We start from the raw sequence: 22,451 nt of genomic DNA, 5'->3' as shown, positions 1-22,451 counted from the left end.
TTTCTTCATCACCATCGATGGACTTGTCCTGAAAGACCACCGGCTGCAGTACTACAGCAGGTAGCTTCACCGCACCGTTAGCTTTTCAATGACCTTTAGACATCTGCCTTCAATCTCCTTACACGGAGATGTGCAACTAGCCTCCAAAGACACCACACTGTAAAGTCAACTAAATACATATGGGATTTTCTCAATTATTTCCTTGCTCTAGCTTCTCTATTTTGTTAGTTTCTCAAGCTAGACATCTGAGATAATCTTTTACTTTTCCCTCAAATTACATATAAAAAAATTGTGTATTTATCCTTTATTCTCCATCCTTTTTATCACCTTCCACCTGGAGTACTGCTATATAAGCAAACAGCTGGCTTTCCTGTCTTCAGTTACCTCTCTCTAATTGATTTTTACCTAACACAACCATACTAATCTTTCTAAAATATAACATAAACCATGTCACTAGTTCTCAAGAACTTATCATGGATTCTCATTCTTTTGTGCATTAAATCTAAACCCTACTGCCTGCTTTTCAACTTTCTTATAATCTGAGCTTCCCCTAACTGTTGAACTATACATTAAGAATCATCTCTTGCAGAGGCCACCCCCCTCTTCCACTGCCTTGTAAACCACATTCCTTTCTCTCAGGCCTTAGAAATGGTGGACACATTCAGAAGTGGGAAGAAAAGGCCATTCTTCTCCACCTACTCAAACCATAGCTATTATTTAAACATTCTACTTCAAGTAGTACAATACAAATTCCAAGAAGGCAAGAATCATGCCACTTATATCAACATTATTTTATGCATAACACAAGGCCTGGCACATGGCAAGTACTCAAATATTTAGTGAATAAATAAAATTCTCATCACAAAAAAGCAGTATTCACAGACCCATTGACCAATTCTGCAGAAAATTAGTATCTGTGTTAACACTCCTACAATGGAATGTGAAATCAGAACTCCCAGACATTTCTGTATTAGTTGAGTTACCCTGACCTGATAAAAATTCCTAGTAAGAAATAATTTCTAATAAATACCTGACTGGCCAATATTATGTAGGTTTTTAAAGCAAAATTTCATTATTCTAGACCTCTGGGCAGAGTTTTTAGTTACTGATAAACTACCATGCCAGGGCATAACAAGGGATGGGGATATTGCTGAAAAACTAAGGGGTCTGACGCCTGTGATGAGACACCTAAACAACTTTCTCCCTGCTGCCAATCAGTGTAGGCAAAGTTATTGTTCTAACAGAACACTTAAAGGAATGTTCTTACTGACAAGGGTTATAGGGTAAAAAATTCTATTATTTAATATAATGTGATTCTGTATAGTGCCCTAAATATAAATAATGTTCAAAATTTGTATTTAAATACCAAGTAATGGCATTATTATATGTGCTGCCAGACAAAAATACATACTACTGAATTTTATTTGTAAGAACCAAAGGTACCTTTTAATACAGATATGGCAAATATTTTATCATTTCGAATATTAAACAAAACAAAACAAAAGAATAAAATGAACAAAAATATACTCCTCAAATTCAGAAAACCCACAAATATCATTATGCTAATTTGTGAACTCTATAAATTTTGCTATTTCGAAGGATCTTTGATTAATGCAAGCCATAAATATGAAGAATTGAGTAAGAGAAGCTTTCATCAGCTAAAGATATACACCTTTCCATGAAGATATCTAAGTTCAAACAACAGTGATTTAAAAACAAAAACAAAAACATAATGTGTACCTGCAGGAAATCCCATTACATTGAATATTCTGTCCAGCTGGTCATGGTGATAAGGATTACTAGTTTTGATGTCCTCTTGTCGACAGTGAAATATTGGTTCTGACGTTAGTAGTTCTGCAAATATACACCCTATAGCCCAAATATCTTTAAAACAAAAAGAAAAAAAAAAAGAAAAGAAAAAAAGGAAAGGAAAAAAGAAAAAGAAAGGAGGAAAATAAAGTGGTTCTTTCCAAAAGAAAATGCATTTTTATCTTGGTGGGGACTGTTTTTTCTTTCTTTTCTTTTCCTAATAAGTCATATTAATTCCTAAAGCAATTATCATTAAAGATATCATGGAATATTGCTTGTAAATATATACTCCCACCCGACACATCCCAATTTTTTCATTCCCTATTATACCTCCATTCCACCCAGGGGCTTCATTCCAAGTTCAAATCAAGTGAGCGAAATTTTTGGCGATTTTTAAATGGTTCAAACATTACCTTCTCTGTGAAATACATACAAAGTTGCAAATGGAGCACAGGAGCCACAAACAAACAAAATCAAACAGAAAATAAAGCAAAAACAGAAAATCCAAATAGCTTTTGAAATTGGGCATACTTGCCAAAAACAATCAGCATAATTTTTTGAGGTAAAAATATTTTTCCTTTATCTAGTCTATGTATTTGCTAATTTGTAAAGTCTAATAATTATCCTTTCATGCTAGCATGAGTTAGCAAGGTGTTATTACAGCAGGAGAAAGATAACGCCTGATCTCAAATATTCTAATGAAACTGCATTTCTACTTGAACAGTTTTTTGTTCAAAGTATTTTTTTATGCTACAGTGGAGTCAGATTTTGCAATTTAATAAGGATAAGAAAATAAGGAGCAAAATACTACCTTTACGATAGGTATAAAGGGTATAAATTCACTAGAATTACTTATAAAAGCCAGGCAAAATGGATTCCTCGAGTACAACAAATTCCTCTCATTCACTTTAAGATATAAGCTTTCATTTATATTAAACTTTTACTCAATAGAACTGTTATTAATAGAGGAAAGATCTACATGCCACTTCAGAATTATTCAGTTCCTACTTTAACAAAGCCCTAAAGCAGCAAAGTTAACTTCTCTATGCTAAATTACAATGGTGTGAACACAGCAGACACTCAATCAGTCGTTTCTGATTGATCTAACCAATACCTGTGGTAAATATAAATAACTATAGAGGGAAAAATAAAAATCACTATTTTATTAAAGCCAATTGTTCAGGTATGTTAATAACTGTCACATAAATAGAAAATGTGAAAAAGATCTTTATTTATAAAATAACTCAGAATTCCTAAAATCTAAAATTAGAATATAGATATTTAAGGTAAAATTATCACATTTATAGATTTCAGAATAACAAGTTAATCATCTATTTATTAAGATTATACACAATAACTACAAGCAAGTGATTTTTAAAAAGGACACTGTTTGCATATCCGTTTTCTCCCACATCATGAGAACCAAGTTAGCCAATACCAGCATATAGAAAAGTATGAAGACATACTAGCCAAGCTATTTTGTTTTTAGTAACAGAAAGTAAATGGAGAAATTATTTTGTGATTATTCTTTTGATGTGTGTACCCCATGTGATAACTTGACTTATGATAATCTTAATCAAAGGAAAAGATATGCAAGCTAAGAAGCATCACAAAAAGGGCCAATGGGTTAATCTGAATGTTTAAAACTCTACTCATAGCCTCCAGAAGACACCATAACAACTCATTCTGGTTAGCTATGAAAAATACTAAAGAAAACTAACATGTAAGGAAGATGAGAGGTAAGTAAATGGTGTAGCTATATCCTTAAAGTGACAAACTGCTTCTAAAATAAAAGGTCAGAAAGTAGGAAGAAATAGTTAATTCGACTTTGTTTACTCTTACCCTTATAACCTTTTTCTCTTTATCTTCTCTATTCTCTCTTACCTTTTGGCAATCTCATCACCATCCTTCCTTTCTTCAAAATCCTGATCCAGACATTAATCATGAAGTTAGCCAAACAGGTTATTATTTAAGAAAAATTTCTAAATCTGTATACGTAAGTCTCTCCTAACTATCTCATTATTTTTTTTTCCAGAATGTGCCAAGTTCATGGAAAAGTCCTTTCCTGGTCACCTACCTGCCTACTTTACTTCCTTCTAGAAGGACTTTCCAAAGAAAAAACATATAAATCTCATCTTCTCAAATTCTGTGATGCTTTGTGCAGCTATTGAGCTAACTAGGCAAAGTAGATAGCAATTAGCAGGCTATGTGGACCCAAATTGGGGGGGAGCTTGTTAAATACTGTATTAATCAATAGATGTATTAACAGCAAGATTCTACGGAGGGAGACAAACCATAAATGACTCTTAATCTCACAAAACAAACTGGGGGTTGTTGGGGGGAGGTGGGATTGGGAGAGGGGGAGCGGGCTATGGACATTGGGGAGGAGAGGCGAACCATAAGAGACTATGGACTCTGAAAAACAACCTGAGGGTTTTGAAGGGTCAGGGGTGGGAGGTTGGGGGAACAGGTGGTGGGTAATGGGGAGGGCACGTTTTGCATGGAGCACTGGGTGTTGTGCAAAAAGAATGAATACTGTTACGCTGAAAAAATAAATAAAATGAAAAAAAAAAAAGAGTAAATTCTCATTCTCCTTATCTTATTTCTCACTTAATGACATGCCATGTAATTAGTGGGCATTCAGTTATTTGAGAACAAACATCTGAGTTTAAAAGTCCATACTTTAGTAAAACTTTAAGACTGCTTCAGTGATGATTAATTAAAGACTGAAACTCCCTTTTCAGGTTTCTCCATGAAGTCAACCAAACAAAACCCCCAAATACTCAAAACTGAATTAAACTTTGTCACTGGGAGTACAATGTTTACTAACCTATTATTTATTCTCTTTGGTTTAATGATTCAGCTTGTAGTTTTGTACAAGTGAACAAAAGACTGCAGCACTAAAAAGTCTGTTTGGAATAGAGGATGGGAACATTTTTTTCCCTGTGCTCTTTGGCTGCTTCTTAGTGGCCTTCAGTTTGACATAATCCACCAAACTCCACTAGCAGATTTTACCCTTCTAAATGATGCCCTTAAAATGAACTACTGAATAAGTAATCTGTGCACTGAACTGCAAAAGTTCTTCTATTAGCTGCTCAAACTACAACCATCTGACAGGGAAGTAAAAATGCTAGGCAAGTTCTTGGTAAGTAGCTTTCACTGTGGTGTGGGGAATTCGTACTTTAATGGACCCTCAGGCTACTTACATAAGTAACAGGTAGAATGGGATTGTGTGGGAAAGACTGGAATCATGGAAGAGGTCTTCATTTTTATTCCTTTATTCTATTCTTTAAAATTTATATTAAAAATGGTTTACATATAATTTCTCTCTCAAAAAAAAGAAGTAATTGGAAAGATACCCGTATTTAACATTTTTGAGCCAATGTCTTCATAAAGGAAAAGTGTTTAAAAGATTGCTCTTGGCCAAGTCAGGTGTTCATAGGGCAGGGATCACCACCGCAGAGGGTCTGGCCTGACCTTGATTTCAATCATCTGCACCCGAGTTTGTTCCCTCTATATTCTTCCTACCTCAGAAGTGACTGTTTTATCCAGGGTCACAGAACTGTTGGGACTTGAAGAGGACCTAAGACATGATTTAGTCTAAATTCTCACTTTCAAACAATGAGGCTAAAGAACTAAATGTTTTACGTGGGGGTGAGCATGTGTGCGAACGTGAGCAAGCACACACACATCCCACCCTGAGTGACAAAGCTACGGCTATAAGTCAGATGAATTTGCATACATTTTGGTTTCTCTTAAGTTTTAAAAAGTTTAGCTAATAGTTATCCAATAAATTTTGATGATGAGAAGGAGGAAGAGAGGAAAAATAGGAAGAAAGGCCTTCTCTTTTGCAAATTATAAAGCCATTTGAACAAGGGAACCTACCTAACTGCTAGTAGTTTAGCTTTGTGACAAATAGTGCTGCATCAAAGCTGCCGACTGCAGCCTGTCCTACTGAATAATAGCAGGTTATACAAACTGCAATGTTCACAGCAAAATGTAAGTTTCTTGAGAAAAGGATAATAGCCAGAGTCTCTAGCTTCTGTGATGGTGTATTTTTTACTTAATTTAAATCAATTCAAAGTTTTCAGTGGATAATAGCTAAGATTAGGCAATTTTTTTTTTTTTAATATTTTATTTGTTTGCCAGGGAGAGAGAGAGAGAGAGAGCATAAGCAGGGGAAGTAGCAGGCAGAGGGAGAAGCAGACTCCCCACTGAACAGGGAGCCTGATGTGGGGCTCGATCCCTGGACCCTGGGATCATGACCTGAGCCAAAGGCAGAGGCTTAACTAACTGAGCCACCCAGGCGTCCCAGGCAATCACCACCTTATCTGTGTAGTCTGTTAATAAGTCTTATCAAAAATAACAATGCTTTTGAATATTTATTTCCTAGGTGGAAAAAACAGTTATGCATATTAGTTTATATTCTAAGCACTCAGAATATACTTATAAAAAAGATAACCAAATGTATGTATAGGTAATAATATGTATTAAAAAATGGGATTAGCTTCAGTAATTTTTACTTTTCCTCCTATTGATTTTTTAAAAAATAAGCATTTTATTTTGGAGTAATTTTAGACTTAAAGATGCAAAGATAGTACAGAGAAGTCTTGTATCTAACTGACTTAACTTTATCTGCCTTTACTTTTTTATAAAATGAAATATGATCTCAAAGCAGTTATGAACATTAGTGAACATAAAGATTTTCTGAAGAAAGACATGTTGGGTTAAGGATTAATATGGGAGAATGATCACAAGCATTTCTTCTTTCCCTTCTTGAGTATACACTGAAATGGCAGCAAAGTAAGAAAGGTTAATAGTAATCCATAGTAATAAAAAGAACAGGAGGAGATCACTGGGGATACGATTGACTGATTCATTCATTCATTCACTCATTCAACAAAGAGTACTGAGTTCTCACTGCATACAGTGCCTACTAGGGTCAGCAGCTAGGCAAGGTCTATCTATTTTAGCTACGATACAATGCTAACAAGGCAGTAAGATGGAAGTGAATTGGGGAAGGCTGAATGACTACTTTAGACTGTGTGATCATTGAGGTTCTCTCTGAAGAAGTAGTGTTTTGACTAAGAACTGAATTTAAAAAAAAAAAAAAGAGAGAGAGAGAGACTGGCCATATGAAGACCTGATCTAGGCAGAGATACATAAGAACACTTTACTTCAGGAAGACAGAAGGCAGATGGAACAGCTCAGAGAAGGCCCCAGGCCACAGTATTATTGCTGAGTGTGAAGCAGGATTGTCCTGTACAACTCTGGAAGATTCTGTCCTTAGAGGACTAGCTACAAAGTCTGTATTATTTTTTCTTCCCAAAATCTGTGTTTTGAATCATTGATTCTCCTTCCCCTGCTCCCCTCCACTGCCCTGAAGCTACCGGGTCCAAAACTAGGACCTAAAGTTGGAAGACTCTTCCCTTAAAGAATCTGAATGGCCTCAGGACAAAGGCTTGTGCATGTTAGCACTTGGGGAGCCCCCTCTTAACGGTAGTTCTCTGCTAGATCACTCTGAAATCTGCCACTCAACGAGCCCTATGATCTATGTCCACAAAGTTCCCAAGCACTTTTCTGTAAGCTGATTCTTAAATATGAAGAGATAATTGAGGGTTAACAAACACTTGCCACATGGAAGGGAGAAACCGAGACATATAAATAAAAAGAGAGCCTATAAAGAAAACACATAATTATTTCAGGAAAACAGCAAATTACAAACAATTAAAAAGCACTGTTATCACCATCCTCACAGATAGTTGAGATGCTTTTTTCCTCCATAAAATAATACAAAAAACTAATAGAGAATAAGAAGGGGTTCTTAGAGAAAAAAAGACAACGGCAGGAAAACATAAGAAAAGTGATATTAAGTAGTCCAGTTAGTAATCCAACATATGCCCACACTCAGTTTAGGAAAGACAGGCACAGAAAACAGAGAGGAAGAAATCAAAGACTCGTTTAAGAATTTTCCACACAGACATGGGCTGTGCGATACGAATTTCAGACTGAATGTGCCTACCAAGTGGTCAGCACATTACTGTGAAACAGAAGGATAAGAAATCCTATTTGATTTCAGAAAGAAAAACCACCCAGGTAATCCACCAAGGAATGAGTACAAGACTGGCATGAATCTTCGTTAGCAACACTGACGCTACAAGCCAATGGAAGAGCATCATCAAATACTGAAGGAAAGTTATTTTGTACTTAGAATTTTAAACCTGGCCAAACTGCATGATATAGTAAGACACAGGCATTTTTCAGAAATACAAGAACGAGAAAATTTACCTCCAAGACACCTTTCCAAAGCAAGCTGAGAAGATGCTATAGCAAAATAATAAAGCACAGAAGGAAATACGTCCAACTCAGAGGAATTAAAAAAAAAAAGAAAAGAAAAGCCAGGATGAAAATCAGTCCAGAATACAGCATAGCATAAAAGACTTCAGGATGGAATCAACCAAGAAAAACAAAAGCAGGCTTAATGCTGTTCTGGAGAACACAGCAAGTCAGGTAAACAGTAAAGACATATAACAAAGGGAAAAAGAAAAGAAAAGCACATAAGAAAAGAACACGATGAAAAAATTCAATGAAATAAAATGAGGCACAATAAAGATGTCAGTAATGGGAAAGGTGTGGAAAAAGGACTGTGGTAGCTGAGCACCGAATCTGTTACAATATATAATCTGAGTATAAACTGTGGGAATTATGGTTTCTAAATAGAAAATAAATGTAAACATCAACAAAGTAGTAATAATAATGACAACAATATTTCTAACACAGCTTATAAATTGGGAGGTTGAAGAAGTAAAAGAGCACTAATTTCCCAATTCTTAATAGTACGGAGGTAATCAACATAATCAAAAACTGAAAAGTGTATTAAGATATCCTAAACTACTTTTTCCATAATTTTTCTCCTTAACTCCAAGGGGATCTTTTAGAAGTATTTCTAAACATTTGTCAAATGAAAAAAACATTTGTCTGAAGTTCAATGGTTTAGAAATTTTACTGTGCTTATTTCTCTTTTCAAGTAAAATTTAATATATTTTTACTTAGAATGCAAAGTATGATCCCATACATTTAAGAAGTTTTAAAATATCTACCAGAGAAAGATGTTTAGAATAATACATTCCTAATGTTCATAATGGTGTTTCTAAGTAGTGGAATTTTAGGACAGCTTTTGTTCTTATTTTTATAGTTTTCTGTATTATTTGATTTAATACACAGAAATATGTATATTTTACAATAACAAAGCCACTTTTAAAATGCCATGGAATTTTAATTAGTTATACTCACCAATAGCTTTGGTATAATGTCTCGCTCCAAGAAGTAATTCTGGGGCTCGGTACCAGAATGTTACAACTACTGGATCCAAATCTGCTAAAGGCTTCAAAGGTGAATTAAATAATCGGGCAAAGCCCATATCAGCTGTAAATAAAGATAATAGTAATTTTAAGTCAATAGATTTTTACAAATTTAATTAATTTTACCACTGTTAAGATAGGGAAAATTCTTCATCTGGGTTATAGATATGTTTGCTGCAGAGGTCAAGGATGACCCTATACTCCTGGGCAGATTTCTTTCTGCCTGTCATGCTACCACTGGGGACAGGGTTGTTAAGCTTCATGTCCACTCTTTGTATTGGTTACTGAGAAACTAGCTGAGTTATAGTAAGGCTTTCCATTATTTGCATCAATAAGCCTGGTCACTGGGATAATCATGACTATACAGTATATTAATACCACTATCTCCCCCCATTTATTTAGGTGAATTTTATTAACTTAAAGAATCATAGTAATTTTTTTAAGCTGGAAAAGACCTTCTAAAAGGTCATATAGTTCAATCACCTCCTTTTTCAGGAAGAAAAAAGAAAAAATTTTCAAAAGAAATTAAATGATTTGACAAATGTCATAAACTCCTACCTCAGAACTGGAGCTGTGGCATTTGACACAGTTTAATATGTAGTGTAGTTATTCAGGCATGACTGTTTATCCTATTAAACTGTAATCATAAAGTTAAAAACTGTCTTTTTTCATCTCTTTTAGTATCTATCTAGTGTCATTACACATAGCTTTTATCAAATACACATTGAATGAATGATCACCTATTCATACCACCTATCAAAAATTTCAAGATTCATCCACCATTTGTTTGGGTTTGCTCTCCTAATATACATTTTTAATGAAGGAGGCTCTCATCTAACCTTCTTAATTACGGAGGTTAAAAAAAAACCAACACAGAAATTTGGTAAAGAATTAAAACCATGACTCAGATTACTAAATACTGGTTTATAGAAGAACTAATATTTCTTCTTAAATGTGAATGCTTTAAGCCTTTAGTATCCCCCAAACCTGCTCACATCATATGCATTACATATAATTCCAAACTAGATTATTTTGTTATATAAAATTTCTCCAAATCTTAGTTAAAAAAAAAATATGTCTGTAACTACTGTTTGGCTGGGTCTTTTTTATTTTGCACATTTTGAACTTACATTTGAAGAACGTGATGCAACCAAATTGGGCTTTTTAAAACACAAGTCAGGACTCACAAGGCATTTGGTGACCTTATAGAGTTAAGTACTGACAGGGTCTGGCTCTCAAAGGGAGTCAATGCCTAGGAGTACTCCAAGGTACATCAAATGTTTGTGATACTAAAAACCTTGTGAGGTTTGCATGACAAAAGAGTATTCTGAGGGTCTAATTAAAAGTGGAAAGTGAGATCTGGGGAATTTATAGGGGAGGACGGGGAGGAGGGGTTAGGAACATCTCGGTTTTTCTTTGTCGGTTAAATGGTACAAATTAGCTGATAATTTGAATTTATATTAAATGTTGCAATCAGAAAGTACTCTTTACTTTTTTTATATACTCCCACAATCCTGCTGCCTTTAAATTAATATAATTTAGTTACACCACTTCTTCTACCCACACACAAAACAAACTAAATAAATGTGACAAACACAACTTAGAAATGACAATGAAAAAAAAAACAGAATTTAAAAATTCAGTTTTATCCTTATAGGTACTAGACCAGAACTGGGTAAAATTTTGCTCTGATATATAAGAAAACAGAGCTATTAGAAAACATGCCAAGGTACAGAATGCTTGTTACTTTCCTTTCCCATTAGGCAGAGGCCTTCTAGAACTTAAGGTTCTGTACCTCTCCAGCCTCCATGGTTTTCCTACTTTGTAATTCCTAATGTTGAAAGGTCAACAGAGGCATATGTTCTGATCTCAACTGGCTCAAGTGAACAGAACTGATGCTGTAATTACTAGTTTGCTTTATGCCTTTGTGACTAAAGGTGAGGCTGGCTTCTAACATGGAAAGAAGCCACTCACCTCCATAGGCTATTTTTAATGAAGGCAAAGGCTTCTAAGAAACTTCCCTGGTTTATTTTATAATTAGAACACTTCAATCTCTAAAGATTGTCTGACACCTTTTAAGAGTGTGAAACATTTTTCACTTTTAATGTAAACTCTTTAGAAATGGCTTTGATCAGAAGGAACTACATGAATATAGCGTATCATTACAGCAAAAGTTAGAAGTGATGTTGCTGTCTGCAAAAGTTTTAAAAGAGTGCTACACTGTGACTTATCAAAAATAAAACATACCAATTTTTACTCTTCCTCGCTCAGGACCTTCACCCATAACTAAAATATTAGCAGGTTTCTGTGGAAACAAAATAGTGGTTTTTTTTTTTTTAGTAGACAGTAGTGGTTTCTTTTAAATAGACATTATGCCAATATAACATACCCACTTTTACAAAATCTCATTTACTCAAAAATTAAAATCAAACACAGGAAGTCACCAAAGAAACATTATGTGTATATATGCAAAGCAATGTGCAAACCTTAGGAAGGCCCAAATATGACAGTGCTTTTCTCCAGGTAGAGCTAATAAAGCTATTCTTGGCTTATTTAGCCGAGTCTGTGTTCATTACTGTGGAGCATCTGACAGGAAGTTATAATGTGGTTCCTTCCAACTCTTTTTCAATTGTAAAAAATGTCTTGGAACTTTAAGGGAAATGTATCTTCAAAGATGATTTAATTCTAAATAGCAAAGGAAGGAGCCACGGAATATCTTTTTTCTGAAATGCCAAAGTGTGCACCTATGCTTTAACAAATAAGTTTTAGAGAATCAATTTACTAAAGTATTTTCTAAATGAGCTAGTAAAGAGGAATTTTTTACGACCTGAACAGTTGTGAGATTTTTATGTTTAAATAAAAAGAGAAGCTAAAACTTAAAGTGAGATTTTATGGAAGTAAAATTCCAAACAGTGTTAAAGACTCTAAAAATACACAGGATTAACTATCATCTACAATCTGCTACAGTGGTATCTACAACATTGACATGGGAGAGTTATGCCCTTACCAGCAAGAAGGAAGAAGAGAGGAAGAAGGAATATAAGGGGGTTGGATGAACAGAGAAGAAAGGGTTGGAGAGAGCAACCCCCAAACCTTTCCTACCCTACTAGGCTGTCTACTTGGTATTTAATTCTGCCATTCTGCTAAATAACAGTGAAACTAGATTAGAATACCCTTCAAATACAGATCAAACAACCTTAAAATTAAGGATTTTAATGAAGGCTGTTTACAGCGCTAACTAGTTCACAAGCTTCCCTAACCACATCTACTAACAGCCCCCATGCTCTTACTGACAAAATATAACTTACAGGGGCGCCTGGGTGGCTCAGTGGGTTAAAGCCTCTGCCTTCGGCTCAGGTCATGATCCCAGGGTCCTGGGATCAAGCCCCACATCGGGCTCTCTGCTTGGTGGGGAGCCTGCTTCCCTTCCTCTCTCTCTGCCTGCCTCTCTGCCTACTTGTGATCTCTGTCTGTCAAATAAATAAATTAAGAAAAAAAAATATAACTTACAGTATATTATTCTCTCAGCTACTACAGATCAAAAAAATTTTTTATCCCTAGCCAAAAGAAAAAAGAATTGCTGAAATGGTAGCATACACATATCAGAGGTTACAAGTTCTAGATTTTTAAGAAACTAGGCACCAGAGAGATTAAATGACTTGCCCTGTAAGCATAAGACTGGGCAGCAGCAGAATTTACCCCATGGCTTAAGTCTAGTGCTCCCTTCCTAATACATCATCTTGGAAAGTAACTTTATGTAGCAAGTTTTTCAAATAATGTATACTACCTAATAAAAATAATAATAGTCTCATTCAAGAAAATGTTTTCGGAACCTCTATCATTCACACACACACACGTGCACACACACATACACACACACACTCTCCTGACCCCTGGAAAAAACGACCGGTGAAGTAGCTGAAGAAGTACATAACAGGAGCACCTGGGTGGCTCAGTGGGTTAAAGCCTCTGCCTTCAGCTCAGGTCATGATCTCAGGGTCCTGGGATGGAGCCCCGCATCGGGCTCTCTGCTTGTCAGGGAGCCTGCTTCCTCCTCCTCTGTCTCTGCCTGTCTCTCTGCCTACTTGTGATCTTTGTCTGTCAAATAAAATAAATAAAATCTTTAAAAAAAGAAAAGAAGAAGAAGTACATAACACTATTCCCTGTGCACTACCTGCAAGTGCTGCCTAACACAAGTAAAACTGCTTTCAGGCACTGTGCTAATCAGTCATCACTGGGTTAGACTCTGCAGAGACTCTCAGAGCTCAGCCTACTTCAAAATGAAATCAGATCTCTGAAACTAGCATAAAATATTGAAGGCAGAGGAGGGTTTCCAAGAGGAATCAGGCGGCATTTTTATCTGGCTGAGGAGTAAGGCTTGCTCTCAACTACCAATGTGGGCTCAGGAAGAAATGTCCATGTCTATGCTAGAACTCTCTTCTTATGGTCCATTGGGGAAGAACTCCCTAAACATCTCTTCAACACATTCCCTATTCTCTAAGCCCATTATGATTCTTTTTCCATCCAATCCATCTCTGTAGTGTTGCCAAGGTAACCTTTCTGAAAGACAAAGCTGATCATATCACTCCTTTGCTTAAAATCTTCCATGGTAGTATCAAGGAAAATTCTTGTAAGATTGGGTGAAAACAGAACACAAAATGATATACAGACTATGATTACAAACAGGTTAAAAAAAAAAAAGTACGATGGGTAAAGACTAGCAGAACAAGAGATAGTGACCGTGGTACGGATGAACCTTTTCAAAGGTGTCTTTGAATGCTTTTGCTATGCTTTATTATTAGGCATATGTAGAGAAATATTATTTCTACTTTAATTAGTCTCTCATCACCTATGAATAAGATCCAAAGTCCTTATGAGGGGATGCAAGGCACCTGCAAGCTCATTCCCATCAATCTATCCTGCCCCACCTGCCACTGTCCACACTGCTCCTGCCATACTGGTTTTCAATGTCCTGTGACACTTGCAAATCTATGTCACTGTTATCCCATTATTACTGCCCCAAAGACCCTTCCTCTATTATTTGGCAAAATCTGATTCTTTGCCCCCCTCCCACTTGATGACATAAATAACACATGACTACATTCTGATTACAAACAAGTCAACTATAAAGTCAGATACAATTAAAACTTAAAGAGCCTTTCACCACCCATTGGTCCTCCACCATATCCCAAACGCCATTCCCTTCTCCAGAGGTACAAAGTGATTAACTGGTTTGCTGTGATGGACTTTTCCAGCACTTAAGTGCTCAATCCTAAAATATTATCTCTGTATCTGGCAAATGCAGAGCACAACATTGACATCTCTCTCCTCCTTTTATTTTACATGAAGTGGAAAAATCTCTCTCCTTTTTTGCTTTCTTACTCATTCAGCAGCTGGGCCCTTATCTTAGAAAGTAAGGGTAAGTGGTACTCGTCTACCTGCTATGGGGTAAAGAGAGAGAAACTCCCTCTCTTGTTTGTTTTGTTCGAGACATATCAGACTGTCAAGTTCAAAACCAGGGTTTTAGCACTGGTTGGGGGAATAAACAGTTTCTCTGTCAAAGATCTGGGGACAAAGTTCTAGTTAATAGTTAAAAATTGCTCTTCTAGGCAAGTTGCTGCCTATTGTATGATCTGAAGCAGGTCTTGGGGCTAACGGCCATTATCAACACTACTTTTATAAGTGAACTTAAAATTCGGTTTGGGCATGCCATATAGTCACAAACAAGAACGGTGCTGTGTTTCAGTACACTACTTATGAATGATGGGTCCCTCCTATGTTATTTATTTACTTATTTTTAAAGATTTTATTTATTTATTTGACAGACAGAGATCACAGGTAGGCAGAGAGGCAGCCAAGAGAGAGGAGGGGAAGCAGGCTCCCTGCCGAGCAGAGAGCCCGATGCGGGGCTCGATCCCAGGACCCCGGGATTATGACCTGGGCGGAAAGCAGAGACTTTAACCCACTGAGCCACCCAGGTGACCCTCTTATGTTATTTTTATGATGGCATTCTATATGCCTCAAGATGCAATATTCTGATTTTAGTAGAGAAATCTAACACTAAATTTATTTTATGGATGCAATCTAATGGAAATTTCAAAAGAAAAAGGTAGACAGGCTCTAACAATCATGAATACTCTTTTGTCTCGTTGCTTAACCAGTATTAACTAAGGAAGGCTTTAAAGACTTAGTAATTTTTGTTCTAGTATTTAAGGGCATGCTGAAACAATATTCTCCAAAAAAGCTCATTTCTTTTCTTTCTTCTTTGTCTGGTAGTAGAATTTGGCAGTTTTTAGCTCTAGAGGCAAAACTTCCATTTTTTTTTTTAAAGATTTTATTTATTTATTTGACAGAGATCACAGATCACAAGCAGGCAGGGAGGCAGGCAGAGAAAGAGGGGGTGGCAGGCTCAGAGAGCCCGAAGCGGGGCTCGATCCCAGGACCCCGGGACCATACCTGAGGCGAAGGTAGAGGCCTTAACCCACTGAGCCACCCAGGTGCCCCCAAAACTTCCATTTTTTAATGACAATACACAAATCAATTGGTAATAACCATAACTATGGTAAACAGTCTGTGATCTTTTATATGCTATCCAAGATAATCACTTTGAAAGAACATATAAAAGTTTACATTTTAATGAGGCATACACTCCATTAACCGTATCTCTGCTTATGGAGATCGGAGGTCCAACATGAGTTAGAAGCAGTATTACATCATAGCAACATCTTCAAATATGGCTATGCTAGGCAGACATGATTATAGAACACCTTTCACTGTCTGCTGAATGATAAAATAAATCAATGACACACTTGTTTGAAGTATACTTGTTTGAAACTATGATACCCTTCTCTTACTGCTGTTTTGTTTCTCCCCACGCGGGGGGTAGGGGGGGAATGTGTTTGTAATTAAAAGAACACATCCTTGTTTTATATTACAGGCTCATGGCTTTTTTTGCTTTCTATTGTTATGCTCCCCCCAAAATTCACTGGTATTTCCTAAAGCAAGATGTTTGTATTGCAGAGAAAACCATTCATGTAGAGGCTTTCTGTCCTCTAGAATTTGTCATGCTGTGGAATAGTAGTACACTGATGCCTTTGGTATATAGCAGAAATGGCGAACTGCTTTCATCTGAGAGGTCAATCCTGATTAAAAAAAAAAAAAAAAAGTAAGGACTATAGGGAGCTCTGTCTTGAGAAAGCCAGGAACTGGGCTGACGCGGAAACCACCATTATCAATCAGAGGCGTCTGACATACGTGCAGATGTGAGTGATGGCTCATCTGTCCAGGTAACTGCCAAGACCTTTTTACTCCAGGGGTGAAAATGGGGCCTTCATATGTGCACTAAGGTGTCAAGGCAAAATGGAGACCTTGAGGCAACATGAAAATTTCATTCTTGATAGATCTATGGAAAAAAAATAGCAATCCATACGAAACCACTATTAGGGGTGCCCCCAGTTGGTTAAGTGTCTGCCTTCAGCTCAGGTCATAATCCTAGGGTCCTGGGATCGAACTCCACATTGGGCTCCCTGCTCAGTTGGGAGCCTGTTTCTCCCTCTAACTGCTCCTCTGCTCCTGCTCTATCTCAAACAAATAAATAAAATCTTAAAAAAAAAACAAACAAACAAAAAAAACCCACTGTTAGTGCTGTACTCTAAGATTTATTCAGAATTTAACTTTCACAAACATTATAAACAACATAACCCAGTGGTACATTTTCTAGATACTCCAAACTTTCAGTTTGGTTGTTAATCATTATGTACTACAATACAAGCTGAAAAAATTAATGAGCTCTATATATACATATGAGATTCAAACCTGGGTGGCCAAGTCTTAAATAGATATATATTCAGTAATTTAAAAAATTGTTTTAATGAAATCTTCTAAGGAGTTGGGTTAGAAATTTGGAAATCCAAATTTCTGGTGGCTCAGTGGGTTAAAGCCTCTGCCTTCGGCTCAGGTATGGTCCCGGGATCCTGGGATTGAGCCCCGCTTCAGGCTCTCTGAGCCTGCCTCCCCCTCTTTCTCTGCCTGCTTCTCTGCCTACTTGTGATCTCTGCCAAATAAATAAATAAAATCTTAAAAAAAAAAAAAAGAAATTTGGAAATCCAGTGAATGAGATCTGGAAGATGTCTTTATATTACAGTTTTCACTTTTTCTTCCGAGCTATGAATTATATTTTTTACCTCTAATACTGAATTTTACCCACTACTGCTGCTGAATGAACACCTTTTAAGCTAAAGGAAAAATGACCAACTTTTATTCCAGGAAAGTTGTTTTTTGCTTTTTGTATAGATCTAAAAAAATGCATAATTTCTTAACAAATTCTGCTTCATGATTAGAAAGTAAAGGTGACTTGTAACACGGAACTCCATACCCTACAATCAACAGTTCAAGTACTATACATTTACCCCTGTGTATACTGAATTAAGAGGCACTCAAGCCTAGAGACCAACAAAGCAACAAGTCAACAGTTGCTGCCTCCAGAGAGGTCAGTCAGGTTAGACTAACGGGTGGGGTAAATTCAGGCAAGAAAAAAGTTGGCAGAGGTAACGATCCCCAACCTGCCTGAAATGTGAAAGCTCAGGAGCTGGTCTGGAAGATAAACAAGAGACAGTGCCTCAAGAATTCACTTTTGTCTTTTACTAAACCTCCGCAGGGGTCTGTACCTCTCAAGGGATGGAGGAAGTGCTCACTGGAGTATCAAAACGCATGGGATGCTGACTCATCCTTCACTTACCTAAGAACTCCTCTCTTCTAGGGAGAAAAGGAGTTAGGTTCTCACAGTCAATGCAAATCGACGTATTTTATGGGACAAGCATTTAACTACATGACCGTAATCACGTTAATAATAGATGACAATTCCTTTCAATAAGCCCCTCCCACTTTCCTCCAGTCCAGACTCCTAGCTCTACTTCTTGCTTTCACCTAGTGTCTCCTAGGTAATACAAATCGCATAAAATACCACGTGGTGAATATCATCATCAAAAGTATTTCAAATAATAAACATGATCCACATTATTAGTTTAAAACTGGTATCTTTTAAAACTACAAATGTTGAGTTTTTAAAATTAAAAAAATTCTTAACCTGCCCACTTAAGGCAGTTGGGGTATAAAATACCAGTTTAAGTGCAATAAGATCAATCTGGAATATAATCTCCTATTTTCACTGACACAAAGGTCATTTTCTTACTGTCACAGACTACCAGAGGCAATATTCATTTCATTAACAATGAGACACGGGTGCACAGAACAGAAACATGGCAACAGAAATAAACTTTTAAATTTACAGGTCAACTACATCTTATTTATTCCTAAGAATGTGTGTGCACATATTAATATATATTAATATGTATATTTTCTTGTAGATGGAAATGTATTTCCCAAGTTAGATTTGCTGAATTGTATTTTTGTAAAGCTGTAAGATGTGTTATAACACAGTTCCAGCGAAGAATCTAATAAAGTATCCAATAAGGAAAAAAAAGTACCCTTAAGACTAGAAAACTGAGTAACATTAAAGAGATCAAAGGCATCTTAAGGTAGAGGTATTAAGAGGCAGAGAAAGGATATCAAAAGTCTTTTAGTTTTCAAAACAGTTCCAGTTAACCAAATTTTACAAAAAAAAAAAGCAAAAAAGCATAGTTTATATTCAAATCTGAAAATCACTGTAACTCCAAATACTATTCTAAACAATATTAATTTATATAATTGTTAGTGTAACAGTGATCAGTAGTAGGTAGTATTGCTTTGTGCTGTCTTCCCAAGTTATTATCTTCTGGACACATCTGGATGTTTGTACATTACTTTTACTAATTACGTTGTATTCCTCTATTAATGGACAGCTGGCTGTATTTCCCCCAAACCCCCACTTTTGGCACCAACCCTGATGATGCTCCCACTGACAAATTTTGTATAAGTTATACTTGCCTCCCCATTATGCCCCGAAACACCCTGACACATTCAATAGGTAATTTCCTTGGGATGAAATTTCCAAAGTAGAATTATCAGACCAAATATCAATAGCTCTATTGTCCTAAAGTTAGAAGTTTGCTTTGCTTAAGTTTCAAAGGTGGATAGGTGCTCAATGGACATAACTTGGGAAATGAAGACAAGAACAATGTGCTTGATAATAGATGACCTTTATATCTATAATCTTTAAACTAACAGATGGACACTATAAACATTTCAGGTTTCCTTTTGTTTTTTTCTTCTATATAAAACTAAAAAATGGCATCATACAACTATATTGGTTGTAACCTGTCCTCATTAGTATATCATGAAGATTTTTTTTTAATTTGGAAATTACTTTTCTGATAGAAACCTTAGGAATCCTATGGATTCATCAAAATTTTATATCAATTACCTCCTATTAAATGTTTAGGTTGTTCCAGATCCTCAATTAAAGAAAAATGATGCTATAACAAACATTTCTGAAGATGCCTGAGAAATTCCAAGAAAGTCAAATTGTTGGGTAAACGTTATAAACATTTTTAAGGTTTTTTGATACACATTAACAGATTTGGCCCTTGAAACAGGTTCAAGTATCAATTTTATAAATTCAACATCCTTTTACAAAAAATACATTAGGTATGATAAAACCAATCTGGAAAACAATGTATATATGCAATGTATATAAGATTTTCTAATTTTTATTAGCTTAAGTGATTATATAATAGTAACTTAAAACTTTGAATATCTTTCACTGATAATCATGTTCCGATTTGTTCTGTAGATTTGTTTTACTGAGGAGGCTTAGATGATTAAATTTACATAGTCACCTCAATTCTCTATATTCTTTATAGTAAAGGTATATTATTTTTATCATTTTTCTAATGTGTTACTTTCCTCTTGCTAAAAACTTTACATTTTATATTCTCTAAGGGTATTTTTACTAGTGTTTTTACATTTCAGCTTGTCTACTATATCTTTAGTAATAGTTAGGAATTTACTTAGTTGGAAATTTATCTCCAGCTAAAGCTAGAATAAATATCCCAATTTTTAAAAATACATTTTACTACTAAGATCCATGTGGGTTTCCATGTAATTTTAAGAAATAAGCAATTTTATTAGAGACAAGAAAATACTTCTCCCTAATGATACTAAAGAGTGATGCTCTTCTTTATTGTAAATAACTTATAGTTAATGACATAGTAAGTTCTGATAATAGTGCGAGTATATTCATTCAATTTTTGTTAATCTCTGTGTCTTAAATGGCATATTTTTTCAATTGACGATGTCTAATAGTTAAGATAATTCTGCTTTTATTTCTAGCTTTATTTTATTGTGTTCTGAAATGCAGAATGTGTAACTTTGTGAGGTCTTACCATGAATCTAGTCTCTAGTACACACTGAACTTTTGTAGTATAATTTTGTGAGTGAATGTTTATTTAAAAAATACATTCTTGGGGCACCTGGGTGGTTCAGTGGGTTAAGCCTCTGCCTTCCCCCCCACACCGCCTGCCCCTCTGCCTACTGTGATCTCTGTCAAATAAAGTCTTTAAAAAAAAAATAAAAATACATTCTTTTAGAAAACTCTAAATGCCAAGCAATTGTATTACATCACATTGCTTTATTCTACAATTTTTGTTTGTTCTTTATTTAAAAATTTTTGTCATAATCTGAGAGAAAATGGCAAGGTATACAATTATATATATATATATATATTTTTTTTTAAATAAGATTTTATTTATTTGACAGAAATCACAAGTAGAGAGGCAGGCAGAAAGAGAGAGAAAGAGAGGAGGAAGCAGTCTCCCTGCTGAGCAGAGAGCCTGATGTGGGGCTCCATCCCAGGACACCGGGATCATGACCCGAGCCCAAGGCAGAGGCTTTAACCCACTGAGGCACCCAGGCGTCCCTACAATTATATATTTCTACTTGTTTTGGTACAAACCACAAATTCTTTGCTGTATAGCAAAGAATTAATCATTAATCATTCTGCTATTATAAAATGTGTTTCAATCTTCTGAAATAAAAAATACTTTATCTGATACTATAATTTTGTTCTCTATTTGAAAAGATACAGACTTGAGACCAATGGTTCTCAACTATTTTCTTCCCCTCAACATCTGAGGAATATGATGTGTTTCTTTAGAAAATGAAGAAGTGGTTAAGAATAAGGCTGAAAACACTCAAGGGTGGCACCAGCTATTAAGTTGTGTGACTTTAATCTCCATTTCATCATTTATAAAATACAAATAAAAATGACAACCAAGTGTCGCTGCAGATATTAAATGTGGTGAATGCTCATAAAAGGATTACAGCAAGATACTTGGTATGTAAGATCCTAAATATATTATAATGGTAATTATGATGGCAGCTAGCACTATAATCTGTTAATGATGATTCACTGCTGTAGTCATTCTTAAGTACATGCTTCCTGGGGGTGGGTGCTCATGCTTAAGTAGACAGTGCCCCTAAGATGATTTTTCTACATTGCCCTATGAGACACCCCTAGTTGCTTTTGATCATCTTCTAGCTTTTAGTCATTTATACCTTTTAGAGATTAAAAAAAACTGCCTATTCTTAGCATCAGCTGTTTAAAAAAAGTAATAAAAATATACATTCTTGTAGAAAATTAAAATATACGACTATAGAAAGTAAAATTTACCTGAAATCTCATCTCACAGAGTTAAACCATTACAAACATCTTGATGGATAAAATTCTACATATCTCTAAATCTATATTATTTATATTTATACAAATGTCTTATAAAGGCTCTTTTGCTTTAACAGAGCTGTCCCTATCATAACTGTCTAGGTTATTTCTGTACCAGAACACTGTTAAATAAGTAGTGACAGAAGGTCCGAAGGTTAATGACTTGATTTTACATATATACTTTTCATGCTTGGAAGTTTCCTTCTTTTATTTTTAACAGGAATTTCAATCAGAAATGAATATTAAATTCTGTCAAATACTGCACATTGAATTTTGCATTTGCAACTACTGAGATAACCATAGTGTTATTCTCGTAGCACCAGTAATATTGTGAAACCTGTGAACTGGCTTCCAAATACTAAATCATGCATTCTTCAAATGAGCTTCATTTACTTAGAACACAGTATTCTTTCAGTGTCACTCTGGATCTTTTTTAACATTTTACTTAGGAAACATGCACAAATATTTACATGTGACACTGGTCCAGGCCTATGTACATTATCGTCACCAGCTTTGTGTGACTGTTATGCTTTCTTCCTACAAAGTCACTAAGGAAACTTTCTTTTGCTCTAGTATAGTTTATACAGTGTAGGATCAGCTGTTGCTTGAGAGGTGAAGCAACGGTG

The 22,451-nt window shown here is 35.6% G+C and overlaps 1 protein-coding gene across 3 annotated transcripts in view; it reads right to left on the bottom strand.

The window, feature by feature from the left end:
• CDK8 (cyclin dependent kinase 8) overlaps positions 1–22,451 on the bottom strand; it is a 120,858-nt gene that overhangs the window by 9,442 nt on the left and 88,965 nt on the right. For 2 of the 3 annotated variants that reach the window (XM_045978310.1, XM_045978311.1), the window contains exons 5-7: positions 11,418–11,475; positions 9,103–9,234; positions 1,741–1,884 (exon numbers count right to left, since the gene is read on the bottom strand). In XM_045978310.1, the coding sequence (XP_045834266.1) occupies positions 1,741–1,884; positions 9,103–9,234; positions 11,418–11,475 (334 nt within the window). The remainder of the gene's footprint in view (positions 1–1,740; positions 1,885–9,102; positions 9,235–11,417; positions 11,476–22,451) is intronic. The other variant, XM_045978312.1, reaches the window with a different exon arrangement.

This window comes from Meles meles, chromosome 14, assembly GCF_922984935.1.
Source record: "Meles meles chromosome 14, mMelMel3.1 paternal haplotype, whole genome shotgun sequence".
Lineage (NCBI taxonomy): Eukaryota > Metazoa > Chordata > Mammalia > Carnivora > Mustelidae > Meles > Meles meles.
This window is presented reverse-complemented; position numbering and strand designations above follow the sequence as displayed.